Genomic DNA, 16,486 nt, shown 5'->3' with positions numbered 1-16,486 from the left:
AGGCGTGAAGATCTTTTGCCTTGGTTCCAAAAGACACAATGCCTAATCTTCAGTCCCCCAACATCCCTCATGCTGTTCTGTCAGAGTGCTGCTGTCTGAGTGAGAACCCACAGCTCTCATTTCTTCTTCTAGCTTCTTAAGTTGGAAGTTTAGGTTATTGATGTGAGATCTTTCTTCATTTATAATATAGGCACGTATAGCTATAAATTTCTCTCTAAGCACCTCTTTCATTGTATCCTGTACATTTTGATAGTGTGTTTTTATTTTTGTTTATCGCAGAGTTTTTGTTTTTTGTTTGTTTGTTTACTTGGCCTCACCGTGAGGCATGTGGAACTTCCCCAACCACATCAAATCTGCGCCCACTGCAGTGGAAGCGCTGAGTCTTAACCACTGGACCACCAGGGAAGTCCCTCAAAGTAGTTTTTGATTTTGATCATGATGTCTTCTTTGACCCATTAGTTATTTATTGGAGTCTCTTGTTTAACTTCCATATATTTGTGAATTTTCCAACGCATTCTGTTATTAATTTCTAATTCCATTCCATTGTGGTCAGAGAACATACTTTGTATGATTTCAGTACTTTAAAGGTTTGTTTTATGACCTAACATATGCTCTGTTCTGGATAGTGTCCTTTGTTCACTTGAGAATAATGCATGGTCTGCTAATGTTGAGTTGAATGTTCAATAGATGTCTGTTAGGTCTAGTTGGTTGATATTGTTGATCTAATCTTCTTTGTCTTCTGCCTACTCACATTTGCTGTTGAACCCCTGTAATGATTTTTTCATTTCATTTATTGTATTTTTCAACTGCAGAATTTTTATTAGGTTCTTCTTTTTTAAAAGTGATTTCTGTCTCTTAATTTATAGTCAATTTTGTGAGGTATTGTTCTCATATTTTCCTTTAGTTCTTTGGTTATTTTAAATAGCTGATTTAAAACCTTTGTCTTGTAGTGCAGTGTCTCATAGTTTCTTGTTTCTTTGTGCAACTTGTAAATTTTGTTGAAAACTGGACATTTAAAATAATGTAACAGGGACTTCCCTGGTGGTGCTGTGCTTAAGAGTCCGCCTGCCAATGCAGGGGACATGGGTTCGATCCCTGGTCTGGGAGGATCCCACATGCCACGGAGCAGCTAAGCCCGCGAGCCACGTCTACTGAGCCCGCGTGCTGCAATTACTGAAGCCCGTGTGCCTAGACCCCATGCTCTACAACAAGAGAAGCCCTCGCTCTCGCAACTAGAGAAAGCCTGTGCACAGCAACGAAGACCCAACGTGACCAAAAAATAAATAAATAAAAATTAAAGAAAAAAAAAAGATTTAAAATAATGTAACATAGATGGACCTAGAGATTGTCATACTAAGTGAAGTAAGTCAGACAGAGAAAGACAAATATCATATGATTTTGCTTATATGTGGAATCTAAAAAAAGGGTACAGATGAACTTATTTACAAAACAGAAGTAGAGTCACAGATGTAGAAAACAAACATACGATTACCAGGGGATAAGGGGGGGCAGGGATAAATTGGGAGATTGGGATTGACATATACACATACTAATAGTGAAATAGATAACTGATAAGAACCTAGTGTATAGCACAGAAAACTCTACTTAATACTCTGTAATGGCCTATATGGGAAAAGAATCTTTAAAAAGAATGAATATCTGTATATGTATAACTGATTCACTTTGCTGTACACCTGAAACTAACACAACGTTGTAAATCAACTCTACTCCAATAATATTTTTTAAATAAATAAATTAATTAAATAATGTAATGTGGCAATTCTGGAAGTCAGATTCTCTTCTCTCCCCAAGGTTTGTTGTTTCTTCTTGGTGGTTGTTTCATGACTTGTCTGAATTAATTCTGTAAAGTCTGTATTTTTTGTCGTGCGTGGCCACTTAAGTCTCTGCTTGGTTAGCTTAGTGGCCAGCTAATGATTGGACATAGATTTCCCTAAAAACCTGGAACCAGTCAGTCTCCCAGTCTTTGCTAAGGGACTCTCTGTGTGTATTGGGGCATGCCTTCAGCAATCAGGCATTTGACAACTCTGCATTAGCCTTCACTTCCTGCTTGCACAGAGCTTCAGGGTCAGCTGTAAATGAGAGCTTAGAGCTTTCTCAGGTCTTTCCTGAGCAGGTGAACAGCCCTATGCATGTACATAGTCTTCTAGGTTCCCAGGAATGTGTCAGAGCTTTTCAAAGCCATCTATGGACATCTCATTCCCCAGTTTTTCCTATTAAGCTTTTTGGTTAGCTTATTGTATACCCTAGCTATTATCCACCACCTAAGGTATCTGTGATGTTAAACAATTGCCTATAATTGTTTTTAACAAATGCCCCCAAGAAAAAGGCTTTCTGCTCTGGGCAATCCCCAGTTTAGGTCATATAAAGACATCTCTGCAAGTGATGTCTTCCAGGGAACCACCAGATAGGTCAAATAATGATAATTTTCTGGGAATGTGGCTTTGAAGGAGCTCCAGTCCATTCTGCCCCACTTTGTTCGCTGACAGGCTGCTGGTTTGCACCACAGTTGTGGGATGTTGATTTTCAAGGATACTGTGGAGCTGGATCCGGGCAAGGAGAGTGGGAATGGGGCACATCAAAACATCACAAAGCTTGTTTCCTTACCAAGATTCAGAAAGTTTTCATGAATAATGCTGCTTGAATTGCTACAAGTTTTGAATTAATTTCTAGACTTATGGAAAAATGGATTTTTGACAACTTTTTCTAGTTTTCTTGATGCTTTTATGGATCAGAAAATGTTTGTATATCCTTACTCTGCTATTTTTGCATCACTCCCTTTGTTTCTTTTCTCCTCCTTTGAGAAGTTAACTATTTTGCGGGCAGCAGCGGGGGTGGGGGGCTCTTTGACTCAAAACACCAGTAAGTTTCATTTCTTCTGTGTTAGTCCAACTTGATTTCCCTCAGTGAGTCAACGGATGGGAGTGGTCTTCTGCATTCTTGACAACTTCCGTTTTCCATTTCTTAGAGCTGTGAGAACAATTCCGAATTGATAACTAATAAGTTCTACTACCAGATAAAGACGAAAAAGGTGATAGTAAGGTTGGAAAAAAAGTGATATCTACTCAAATAAATAGAGTACTTCCAGCCAAAAATCCAACAGTTTTCTTGGACTTTGAATAAATATTTAAAATGTTAGACCAAAGAAAAATAAAAAACAAAATTTAGAATTTTAAGAAAACTTGTTTTATTAACTGCTTCTGTAACTGTTTCTTACTTTTTATGTTGTCCCCTGTCAGGATGCCCGACATGCAGCAGAAGGAGAAATATATACCAAACTTAATCAGAAAATTGATGAATTTGTTCAGCTTGCTGATTATGACTGGACAATGTCTGAGCCAGATGGAAGAGCTAGTGGTTACTTAATGGATCTTATTAATTTTTTGAGAAGCATCTTTCAAGTGTTTACTCATTTGCCTGTAAGTATAAAAAATTTCAAAAAATTGTTATAATTTTGCTTACTAAAGTATATTTTAGAATTCAATTTTAGTTGGAGGCTTACTTGTTTAAACCAACTTCCTAGCTTGAATATTTCTTTTCTATTTTTACAAATCAATTTGTGAAGAATCTTAGCCATTTTTTATTGAGTAAAAATTGGTATATAACATTTATATAAATTTCAGATGTATAACATTATAAATCAATATTTGTATACACTACAGTGACCACCACCATAAGTCTAGTTACCATCCCCTTCACCCACTTCACCCTCCCCCCAACCCCTACCCCTCTGGTAACCACCAATCTATTCTCTGTATCTTTGAGTTTGTTGTTTGTCTTTGTTTTTGTTTTGTTTGATTCCACATACAAATGCAATCATACAGTATTTGTCTTTCTCCATCTGACTTATTTCACTTAGCATAATACTCTCAAAGTCCATCCATGTTGTCACAAATGGCAAGATTTCTTTCTCTTTTATGGCTGTATAGCATTCTGTTGTACACATGTGCCACATTTTCTTTACCTGTTCATCCATTGATGGACACTTAGGTTGTTCTCATATCTTGGCTATTGTTAATTATGCTTCAGTGATCATAGGGGTGCATATACTTTCACATCTGTGTCTTCCTGTTTCTCCAAATAAATATGCAGAACTGGAACAGCTGGATTATATGGCAGTTCTACTCTTAATTTTTTGGGGACTCTCCATACTATTTTCCATAGTGGCTGCACCAGTTTACGTTCTCACCAACAGCATATGAGGGTTCCCTTTCCTCCACATTTTCTCCAGTACTTATTATTTCTGGTTGTTTTGATAATAGCCATTCTAACAAATGTGAGGTGATATCTCATTGAAGTTTTGATTTGCATTTTCCTGATGATTAGTGATGTTGAACATCTTTCATGTGCCTGTTGGCCATCTGTATGTCATCTTTAGAAAAATATCTATTCAGATCTTCTGTCCAGTTTTTCAGCTGTTTTTTTGTTGTTGAGTTGTGTGAGTTCATTATATATCTTGGATATTAACCCCTTATTGGGTATATGATTTGCAAATATCTTCTCTCATTGCCTTTTCATTTTGTTGATGGTTTCCTTCACTGTGCAGAAGCTTTTTAGTTTCATGTAGCACATTTGTTTATTTTTGCTTTTGTTTCTCTTACCTTTGGCGTCAGATCTAAAAAAACATGGCTAAGACCAATGTCAAGGAGGTTACCTCCTATGTTTTCTTACAGAAATTTTATAGTTTCAAGTCTTTAATCCATTTTGAGTTAATTTTTGTGTATGGTATAAGATAGTGGTCTAGTTTCATTTTTTTGCATGTGGCTGCCCAGTTTTCCCAACACCATTTATTGAAGAGACTCTCCTTTCCCCACTGTATGTTCTTGGCCTCTTTTTTGTAAATTAGTTGTCCATGTATGTGTGGGTTTATTCCTGGACTCTGTATTATGTTCCACTGAATGGTGTGTCTGTTTTTGTACCAATACCATGTTTTGATTACTGTGGCTTTGTAGTATAGTTTGAAATCAGGTATCATGATACCTCTTTAGTCAGTTGTTTGAAATTTTAATTTGTTTTACTTTTTAACCCAAATAACTACAACTCTCTTTCCACCAAACCCAAAAAAAAACCCCTGAAGTTGACAGCATAGGCTTAAGTAGAAATAAACTCTAATAGGAGTAGTTTTTATGAAAGTCAATGTAATCAATGCCTTTTCCTATCAGAAAAGGCCAAGGAATTGTTGGATATTTTTAGGCTAGAGATTAAAAGTAAAATAGGAGCATTGTTCTATACTAATATATAGTCATAGTACATCTATATCTTGAATAATCTGTTGATGAAACATTAAAAAAAAAGATGTAACAGGGACATTTGAGCGTGAATAGGCTGAAACACTGGATTCTTCAGAAGAGGGATGCAAAGGGAATTCCCTGGCAGTCCAGTGGTTAGGACTCCGCACTTTCACTGCTGTGAGGGCCCAGGTTCAGTCCCTGGTTGGGGAGCTAACATCCCACAAGCCACATGGTGCGACCAAAGGGGGAAAAAAAAAAAGGAAGGCAAAGATCAAAGAGGTGATGGTAGGTGCACATTCTCTCATTAGGTATATTTAAAAAAATAAGAACTACTGTTAAAATGTGAATGGAATAGTTTTGTACAAATAAAATAGGGAGAAATTTTGACCTTTTTAATCTCATGATAAGATGTTGCTAGACACAAAAAAGTTTAATATGGAGCCTACCCAACTGCTTCCAACCATCTCCCTTGTTTAAAATGAAAAAAAAAAAAAAAATGTTATTCTCCTCACCCTTCACTCTTTCCCCATCGAAGGGCCACTTAGAATAGTTGAAGGAAGGTGTTGCTAAAAAATAAATAGAAGAATTTCTTAAAGAGATTTTAATAGTGGATTTGTGCCAAAGAACTTTTAGAAGCTTACCCAGGGATGGTACTACATTCCTCACTGTTGTCCTTGAGTTGAAAAAGGGAACCTGTATGTATGTGTGTGTGTGTGTGTGTGTGTGTGTATAATTTTTATATCAATTAATTTCATAAAAGTATGCATTAAATAATTGTTGAATTAATTTGAATTCACCTTGTCAATGTAAATCTCCGTGCTTCCAGCCAAAACCAATCCTCAAGAATAAACACATGCACATGTGTGCACACATACACAAGATACACACACGTCATGTTTCTATTGTTGCAGTATCTGCTTCGCAGCTTGACATGAGATGATGGGTAGGGATTTTGTGCATAACTAGGGTAAGATTAAGAGAGGTTATATGTTAGAAATGTTTGGGGTTAATGCCTCACCTCAGGAGACTGACATCTAGAGGGAAATTCTGCTTTTTCATAGGACATACTCTGGTGACATTGAGAATGACAGACTCCTGTCACTCATCTGATCTATTATGATATTTTGTGTAGTTTTAGGTGAATCTTTGTGTGCCATTTTGGATTTTTATGTCATCTAACATGGGTTTTTCTGCAAAGGAAATACACTTTTATACAATGTAGACCAACAATAAATGTAGAACATGACCAAATAAGAAGAAAATTATAGTTTACAGCTAGGAAAAGAAAAAAATGGTACTAACAACAGTATATTCATATTCAAGGGATGAACTAAAAGCATAATTCCAAAGCAAAAATATTAAATTATTGCCTATGGTAAATTTTAGCAAGATTGATAATTATATTATGGCTTAGTGTATTAATTCTCTGAAATCCTGAAATTGTATAAAATATCCAGTTAGTTTGTGTTCTTTCGAGCAAAGAACAGAGGCAATGTTATTAAATGTATTATTTTTCTAAGCAACATATGGCATTATATAAGCTACCATTTTTATTTAAATGTTTTAAGCTGAAAATAAATCCTTATCTTCAGGTTACCTTTGTACCCAGATAGAAAGAGGGGCCAGTTTTGGACTCTTTCAAACTAAAGGAATCTTCAGAAGATATTTATTTATCACAGTCAGTCCCAAGTCGATCAGCTTATCCATGTATAGACATGAGGAATTACATGGGGGAGCTAGTTTTGGCTCCATGATTTTTGGTTTTGGCAGTGTTAATAAACAATGCCATGAGTTTGAGTCAATGGGAGCTATGAAACCAAGGGTCACTCTTTCAAATACTGCAAATAGTGCCAGTACTGCAAATAATTGGACAGAGAAGTAGGTTCTGTGGGATAAAGATGACTCTCTTGCCCCCAACCCTAAAAAATACCTAAGACTTTTAGTTTAAAAGCTCCATTCTTAGCTTCATTGCATATTTATTTTTTGTCAGTCCCTACCATTGTTGCAAAAGAACATTTTCTCCATTAAAGATAGACATGATATGTAGTTGCTGACCACATTGCCTAGTAAAAGTTCCATTCATTCTAGAAAAGTTATAATCCACCTAATAGAATTTTGTTCTCTGCTCACAGGGTATGAGAACAATAGAAGTTAATGGATAATAATGGTTTTGATGGAGCCCAGAGAAAGAACTTTATTGTTTTCTCTTTTCTACTACTCTGTGGTTGTGGTAGAAAGCTGCAGGATTTGGAAGATCACCAGTAATGTCTGCTTTAAATACCTCCTATCTCTGGGGTTGGATGCGTGAGAGTATTGGTATATTACTTCCCTCACCTGTTTCTCTTAAGAGTCATCCAGTGCAAGCCTATGCAGAGGACGGAAAAGTAAAGAGCTTCCTTGCTTCCATGTTAAATTATCTCCTCATCTGCATTTCCCTGTGCTCTAGCAGAGAAGCCAGGCTCTCTACTGGCCATAGGAATTAACAGCAAGCTAAAAGGCAGTATGTATAATAATGATGTTAAGCTGCCCTGCTAAATATATTATCTGCCTCAAGGGAACTTGCCATTTTATGACTCAGAGCTAGACCCATTTATCTGTTATTGTTCTTAGGGACCAGGGTGATGAAGGGAGGAGAGCACAGGGTGGTCTTTAGAGTTAGAAGGACTTATGTTGGAGCCTGAGATTTTTAATTTCTTGGCTCTGGAATCCTGGCAAGCTGCTTAACCTCTCTGAGACCCTTTCCTTCTGCAAAGTGGGCAGAATCCATTTTTCCCATAGGACTATCAGAGGATGAATTAAAATCGTGTGTAAAATAGTTGACTGGCAGGGTGCTTGACATAAAGTAGGTACTGTTAATAAATGTTAGTTTTATCTTTCCTTCTCCTTTCTTCCTCTGTTGTTTTAAGGCCCTTTATAGTATTAGTTTTATTTTAATATCTTTTTGCTTTTTTTCCTTGTATTTATGCCTACATTTTTAGCTTGATATTATTTAGCTTTGAGTTCTATACTTTTGCATTATATAGTCATTTTAAAAACTTCATTAATTGTGAAACATACTCTAAAGCATGTTTATTTGAATAATTATTATAGCTTGACTGCAGTGCTTACAGTGGCTAACAGTCAGATGCTAGCTAATGCCAGTGAAGTATGATTAGTATATGGAATAAATACTATTTTATCCCCAAATCAGTACTCTTGGAATCAGCAATTTTTACTAATTCAGATGTGTAAGTGACCCTTCTTGTTTCTAATAATTTTTTCCCTGACAACTAGAAAGTATTGCTAAGTATAGAAGAAAATAAAAATTACCTGCTGTTATCTTGTAAAAGGATAACCACTGTTAACATTTTGGCATGTATTCTACAAGTCATCTTTTTCTATGCATTTATGACACTTATTTTTAAGCCTAAGTTGTAAGCTTTGTGTTTTTTTAAATAAGATTTTATATTAGCTAGAAAATTTAAAACCAGAAGAATTTTTAAAAGCATTCAACATCATTCACCACTTACAAGTCTATAAATAGAAGAAATTGTTGAGCAACTTGAAGTTATCTAGTAATTCTTCATGACTGCCAAATGGAACTCAGTAACCTTTTACTGTGAATACAGTACCACCTAAAGACCCAGCACTGATCTGCTGCTGGAAAGAACACTTAACATTTCTTTCTTTCATAAATGCTAGTTATGTATTTGTTTCAGTAAAGATGTTTTATTGACTTACAACCACTAAGGGATATATGTAAATGATGAATCTGGTGCCACTGAATTTTTAATTTGCATTTTTTATTTCCATAAGTAGTTAAAAAAATTATGCTTTCTGTAAGTGAGAAACAAATATATATATCCAATAAATGAAGATGCATGATTTAGCCAGAAATGGATAGTGTCTAACTTTTAAAACCATTCTCTCCTTAAGAATTTTTTTCTGAAGATGCAGCACTATATTGAAAGTTCTGAGATTTGGGGTCTAGGCCTGATTCTTCCAATTAACCAGCATTATGGAAGTAGACAAATCATTCAGTCTCTGGATTAATTTGCTAATGTCTGTTTTATTTCATAGAACTGAAAATAAAGGTTGTTTTGTTTTAATATACTTTTATTTCAGTTAATTTGTGTACATGATAATAAATCAAGTAGCCCAGAAGAGTCTGGGATGGAAAATAACCTCCTCCCCCTGTCCCCCCCAAACCCCAGGCTACCATTTCACCATATGTTTTCATTTCTTCTGGTGGTTATCTTAAAAAGAGAATGTCTGTTAGTCCCTACTGTGAAAGATAAGGCACATATAGCAACCTCTTGCTTCCCCCTTTTTCTTCCATTCATTGTTACATTTTGTTTTATTTCTTCTATTTATCATTTCTTTATATAAAATGGTTATACTCCTATTTTTTGTTCCTTTTCTTTAGTCAGTATCTTAATCCTCTTCTATGTAAGGTAAAGGTATTAGCCTCCCTACCCTTCACTCTATCAGTTCTTCATCTGCTATTTTCTGACAGCTACAGAGGCCTCTGTCTCTACTTTGTACCAGTTACTCTCTAGAATTGCTGTGTAGCTGTTAACCTAGGACTTTCCTTCTCTGCTCTTCAGGGTTGGGAACTGCTTCCTGGATTCTGCCTGTTTTTTTTGCTTCACTGGTTGGTTTTGCTAAACTGCCTCAGTAGTTTCCTCCTATTTAAATCCTTGCATATCATGTAATACCTTCTTCTGTCCTCATGTTTGATTGATAGTTTAGCTGGTTATAATAATTCTAGGTTGAATAGTTTTTCTCTGACAATTTTTATTGCATTCCTCCATTGTCTTCTGGCATCCAGGTTTCAGGATCTATTTTTTATTCCTTAATATTCTAAAATGTCATGGGATGTGTGGAGATGTAAGCTTTTATTTCATTCACTTAGCTCTTTACTCAGTGGTCCCTTTCTGTCAAAGCAGAAATTCAGTGCAGGAAAATTCTCTTTTATTATTTTTTAGATAATTTCCTTCCCCCTACTTTTCTGTTCTCTCTTTCTTGGACTCTCATTAACTAGATTGGTCTTCTATATCTATTATCCTTTCCTTCATTTCCTATCTCTTTATCATTTTTTATTCCCTGTTTTGGGAGAATTTCTAAATTCTGTTTTCAGTACTTATAGAGAATATTTTAGTAGTTGTATTTTTTAACTTTTAAGGAATCACTTCTGTTTTAAAAGTGTTCCTTTTTCCTAGAATACTGTTCTCTCTCTCTTTTTTTAATGGATATATCTTTCAAATGTCCCTGAGATATTAGAGGGTTTTTTAAAGAAAGTATTTTCTTTAAATATTTTCTTGAATTATCTCTATTACCCTCGAATAGGCTTTTTGTTTCTTTGTTTTTCTCATTCTCTTTTAACAAAAAGGACCTGGAATGCTGATATAGGTTTACTCTGCTACTGTATAAATACCCTATTTTTTAATAGATCTTTTTTCCCCTTAGTAGGAATCTGACTGGAATTTTTTTTTAATTTGGGAGGCATTTTGCCTAGGATTCTTCACCTTAGAGTGAGCAGGTATGGAGCTATCCATGAGATTGTGGTTTCCTCTCTTCAGGGCTGACTTCATGGATGTGTAACCTGTGCTGTTGCACGGGGTCTCGAGTTTAGAAGGGTCCTGCATGTGGGTTGGTCCTCTGCTGGCGTCTTGAAATTCTTAATAATTTTTGAACAAGGGACCCCACATTTCCATTTTGCACTGAGCTCCACAAATTGTGTAGCCTTCTCTGCCTCTCTTTCCATTGTCATGACACTGTGCCAGATGAGGAGGGCTTTTTCTCCCCTCCCTCCTTCCTGCTCTCTCTCTTTCCACCTATACCAGGAGCCTCAGCTCTCCCCTTAAAAGTTCTCTCATTATGGAAAATGCTTGTGCTCTGTAGTTAGGGGATCACTGGCACAGTTGTTACAGAAATCTTCAGTTACTTTCCCTGTTTTCCGTCCCATTTCTTATTTCTGTCCTCTCTCATATGCGCAGCTGGACCTCTAATGCATACCTGACTCCCAGCTCCACTGTAGTTCCCTGGTAGCATATAATGGGCAGTTGCTTTCTCTTCTCTATTTAATCTGCTTTCTGTCTTCTAGAAAATATCCCTTGATGAATTCCTCCATACAACTTCATTTTCTCTGTTGTTAAATATTTTATTCCTTTTTGTAATTCTGTGCTTTTTGTATCACTTATATCTCAGGATCAATGGGAAGCAAACACATAAACTTAGTCTACCATCTTGATTTTGAACAACTTGTTTCCTTCTCTTTGAAGTAAAGTGATTGGATGAGTTCATCTCTAAGGTCCCCATATCTAAAATTTGTTATTAAATGTTATACAGGTGTAAAGTCCCAACCTAAACTTAGATTTATTCATTCTGGCACCTTATTTTCTCATTTAGCTCTTCCCTTTTATGTTCTTTGGTTCATACTTTTTTCCTGAGTTAAGTATATAGATGCACATGTCCTTTGACTTCACTGAAAACTGCTAAGGAGAACTTTAATAGTCAGTAGAACAATCACAGGCTTTAATCACCCTTTTATGTGACACAAGAAAGAATTGTATTAAAAATACAAAGAAGGTTGTATTTTAAAAATTGTGACATAGGTAGCGTTGAATACATTTTAGTGCTTTCCTTATCAAATGAAAACATAACCATATATTTATTGTATATATATGCTTACAAATTGTTTTTTCTTATTGGTATATTAATTTTTAAATACTAATGATAACGTATAATATTGATCTGATGATTTATTGACTATAACATACAAAAATTGTATAATGTGAACAATGATGAAAACATCACAAGTCTTATGACTTACATGGTGTTTATGTGTTAAATGTTGTTTACTGACTTTTATTGACTGAGTTACTAAATCTTAGCTAAATTTCATCTTGACTCTATGACTTTTATATCTCACATACAATTTTATACCTTTACATATAATTTGAAAGATTTTGGGAAAAATAGTTGAATAAAATAACTGTGGTGATGGGATAATTTTACTATTCCAAACAAAATTTACTGGAAGTTAAATCTAGAAAGGACTTAGGGATTATCTAGAGTCTAGTCCAGTCTTCCAGAAGAATGAATTGTCTGGCTAACACAGCTGCCAGCCCACTGCTTACTGGGGTTAATTACAATAATCTGCCTGGCTAGTTAAGTGTCTTCTGCCTCCATTTCTGCTTGTGGTTTCTCCTTTACTCATTGTATGTTTGGCGAAGAGGACACCTTCCCATATGGAGGGCCACCTTTGGTGTAGGCTATACCAGATGTTCAACTGCCACTAATAAATAGATTTTGAGTTTCATTGACCTAATATAATAAGGTTAAATCCATGTTTCTGGGTAAATATCTTTTTCTAAAAAAAAAAAAGTAGTGCTTAAATATTACATAGTTTATTACTGGAATTTGACAAGTAAATTAGATCATTTAAAAAACAGTATTTTAAGGCTCCTTAAACTTAATTTTATTAATCATTATTATTTTAAGGAATTAATATTTAACTAATTTAGTTCGTAATATCTTAAAAGAATAAGCCAGTACCATGTATTTAGTACAAAACTTCAGCAGGGGCTGATATGTATTTAAATTGAGACCAATGATTTGGTTTTTGCTTTGACTTGTCACTTCTTAAGGGAGAAAATATATTTAAATGCTTAATTGTAAGATGATTTAGTGTGCCATCTTTCCTTAAGTAATTTATTTTAAGCTGCATTAGCAGAGTATGTGGAAGCATAGTGGCTTATCCTTTCTAAGCATCTTCAGAGTCATTTATTAAGTATAATTTTCTATGTGTAAAGAAACAGACATTTTATTTCTTTTTGTATTAAAATCACTTGGGAGAGATACTTGTTAAAAATTCAGATTCCAGTGCTTGCCTCTAGACCTAACTGAACCAAAATTTCTGGAGCTTAGAAATATACCTTTTTTTGCTTAAAATTTGAGAATAACTGTTCTCCAGGAAAGAACGCTTTCAATGGGCTGGTGTTTTCTAAATTTGCTGGTTCAGTAGACATTTAGTAACTGCTAAAGTTCTCAGTATTTTAATGCTGACTAGACAACGTGATTAGGTAGACAAAAGTTTGGAGGACAATTCATCTGATTAGTGTGGGTGTAAAAACTCACCTGTAAATCTTCAAAATAAAATGATAGTCACATTTATGTGATTAATTATTGCTTTTAAATTATAGCAACACACAGTCAGCTTGCTTGTCTTATAGTGTATTTTGCTTTGCTACTTTAAACACTGCTTCTGTTGTTATTGGAATACATTTTCCTTTTTTATTTGATTGCCTGTCTGGCTTCCTTCTCAGACTAACAGCAATGATCACGCAGCCATGTCGGTAAGTAGATACAAGCTAAAGCTAGCATGCGAATTAGAAAATAATGAATTTTCTGCAGGCTTATTTTTCTCTGCATAGGTGTTTATGGTAAATTCTAATTGTTTTGGCAGTGTTCTTGTTATATTTGTAGTTTTATGGAAACCAAAGTTTGAAGATAATACTAGTAGTTTTGGTGAAGCAGTCAAGATTCTCTGGGACTTGATTGTGAACGTTAATATCATGATGTGTCTGTGGTGAGGGCAGTGCTTTGGGAAAGCTCTCTGTGGTCACCTCATGCATGACAGGCCACACTTTGGAGATATTTTCCTTATCTGCAAATGAGTTCAATAAGAGTGTATAGCCTGTAGATTTTTGTGAGGGTTAAATGAGGTAGTATAACATGAAATGTTTAGAAAAGTGCCTGGCATAAAATAAACACTCAAAAAATATTAGTTGTTATTATTACTTGTTTGTAAGACTATGCTTTTCCTGAATGCTTTTTCTCTACAACACTTACCCAAACTCCGCTTGTAGAAATCCGACTCAGTGCATAACACAGTGTGGTTCATGACCCAATGCAAATGTTTCTTTTTCACTCTGAGCCTAGTATTGTTCTCCTGAATTGCCTTAGCTTCTACCCTGTTTTAATGGCTTCATCACATTTTGCTTTTTATTGTATTTGTTCATCCTTTCCACCTCCAATTATAAGCTCTTGACGGCCAAAATAAGAACTCAAATGTTGTTTGAGTATAGATATCGAAAATTATTCTTATTTTTAAAAAAAATCTCATCTAGCATTTGAAATTTAAATGTTCCTAACCTATATTTTGTCTGTTCTGTTCTTATTTATATTATCAAAGTTCAAATTTTGATTATTGTAATTGTCTTCTAATTAGTCTCTGCCAATAGTCTCTCTTTATTGCAGTTCATCCTACATATCAAAACCAGATAATCCTTTCCAAAGCACAGTTTAATCTTATTTTCTGTATTCAAAAACTTCAGGGTCTCTCACTTATCTACTGAATTAAGTAAAAATTCCACAGGCTAACAAATAAATGATCTCAGCCTCTTTCTGATGCATTTCTGTCCATGATTCAACAAGGGCATTTAAAGTGGAAAATTAACTGTGTCCTGGATCTAGCTTCAATTTTCTACCTTGTCTTCATTTATAACTGTAAAAATCTTGGATCTCTTCCAAAAGACATCTTTAATGTTACCTCTTTCATGAAGCTTTTGCTAATTCTGTTTAACCATATGTTGATACTTTGTGCCACTTTCATGGTACTATTTATATTTTGTCTTGTACTGTGGTTGTAGGCGTGCCTTCTTTCTGCTATTGGAATTTAAACTGTTTATGTTAGGAACTATATCTACTCATCATTGTATCTTCTATAGCACCTAAGCAGTGTCTTACATAGAGTAAGTGCTTGATAAGTATTTTTTAAAGTTAATATGAGAGAAATAGTGAAGAAATGGACTACTATAAAAGTCATTTTCTTTTTTTTTAAAATTTATTAATTTTATTTATTTATTTTTGACTGTGTTGGGTCTTCGTTGCTGTGTGCGGGCTTTTCTCTAGTTGTGGTGAGCGGGGGCTACTCTTTGTTGTGGTGCGCGGGCTTCTCATTGTGGTGGCTTCTCTTGTTATGAAGCATGGGCTCTAGGTGCGTGGGCTTCAGTAGTTGTGGCGCATGGGCTTCAGTAGTTGTGGCTCTTGGGCTCTAGAGTGCAGGCTCAGTAGTTGTGGTGCACGGGCTTAGTTGCTTCGTGGCATGTGGGATCTTCCTGGACTAGGGCTCGAACCCGTGTCCCCTGCATTGGCAGGCGGATTCTTAACCACTTCGCTACCAGGGAAGCCCAAAAGTCATTTTCTTATATGTTTAAAACATGTTCTCAAATGTTTCTTATATGTTTAAAAAGTGTGAAAAGTATACTGCAGGGAGTTCCCTGGTGGCCTAGTGGTTAGGATTCCGGGCTTTCACTGCCAGGGCCCGGGTTCAGTCCCTGGTCGGGGAACTGAGATCCTGCAAGCTGTGCGGCACAGCCAAGAAAAAAAAAAGTACACTGCAAAAATCAGAATTTTTGAATCAAGAAATTTATTTGTCAAATATAGAATACTTTCTAGTTTAGAAGAGAAAGTTTGCAGACTATTATTTACAGACAGTAATTTAGAAAATGTCTATATGAGTGTGATTTAGTAAAGATGTTATCAGTACTGATTAGAAATATTTGAAAGAATAATATAATAATTCAGATCACAACTCTCTAGATACAACTATAAATTTTGAAGAGTGATTAAAATAAAATAAAAGAACCTACAGCACCAAAAGAACTGTTGCAAGTTGCCAACACTAAGGACAAACACTTTGACTCATGGAAGAGACAGACCCTCATGCTTTCACTTGACCTTTTTGCTCATTAAATGAATGTAGTAGTTGTTAAGTACTTATTAAGCATGCTAACAGGTTTCCTGCAGATAGACCATATGCATATTCAAAACGCAGAAGTGATACTAACCCTGCCATCCAAAAAAAAACCTCAAATTGTTTCTTGTCCTGTATTTAAGAAGGAGGGATAGATTTTGGGATCAGTTTTAGATAAACATTCATGAGAAATTTAGAAAGATTTGGCACTTGAATGTCCAGGGTTTTGAAAAACTTACTTATATGAGATAATTCTTTCTGTGGTGATAAATGAGGTATTTCTATGACACATTTTGATATTCATTTCCATACATGTATAATAAGTTACTTCCAAGTACACAGAAATCAACAAGAGCAAACCATTGACAGTATATCAGTGCATTGGAGAGAGATAACTTTGAGAGAAAATGTAAATGAAAAAGTTGAAAACAGTCAAAGCCCACTATTAGAAACAGAATTTATATTTTTTCTTAAGCTTTTTCATAATGTAATAAAA

At 35.2% G+C, this 16,486-nt stretch overlaps 1 protein-coding gene across 10 annotated transcripts in view; it reads left to right on the top strand.

Moving 5' to 3' along the window:
• EXOC6 (exocyst complex component 6) overlaps nt 1-16,486 on the top strand; it is a 205,362-nt gene that overhangs the window by 127,483 nt on the left and 61,393 nt on the right. For 6 of the 10 annotated variants that reach the window (XM_036828813.1, XM_036828815.1, XM_036828811.1 and 3 more), the window contains exon 18: nt 3,258-3,437. In XM_036828813.1, coding sequence (XP_036684708.1) covers nt 3,258-3,437 — 180 coding nt within the window. Of the gene's footprint in view, nt 1-3,257; nt 3,438-13,558; nt 13,589-16,486 lie in introns of all 10 variants that reach the window. The other 4 variants (XM_036828812.1, XM_036828808.1, XM_036828807.1 and 1 more) reach the window with 1 other exon arrangement.

Source organism: Balaenoptera musculus, chromosome 16, assembly GCF_009873245.2.
Source record: "Balaenoptera musculus isolate JJ_BM4_2016_0621 chromosome 16, mBalMus1.pri.v3, whole genome shotgun sequence".
NCBI lineage: Eukaryota > Metazoa > Chordata > Mammalia > Artiodactyla > Balaenopteridae > Balaenoptera > Balaenoptera musculus.
Note: the sequence above shows the minus strand (reverse complement) of the source record. Positions and strands in the feature narration are given on the sequence as shown.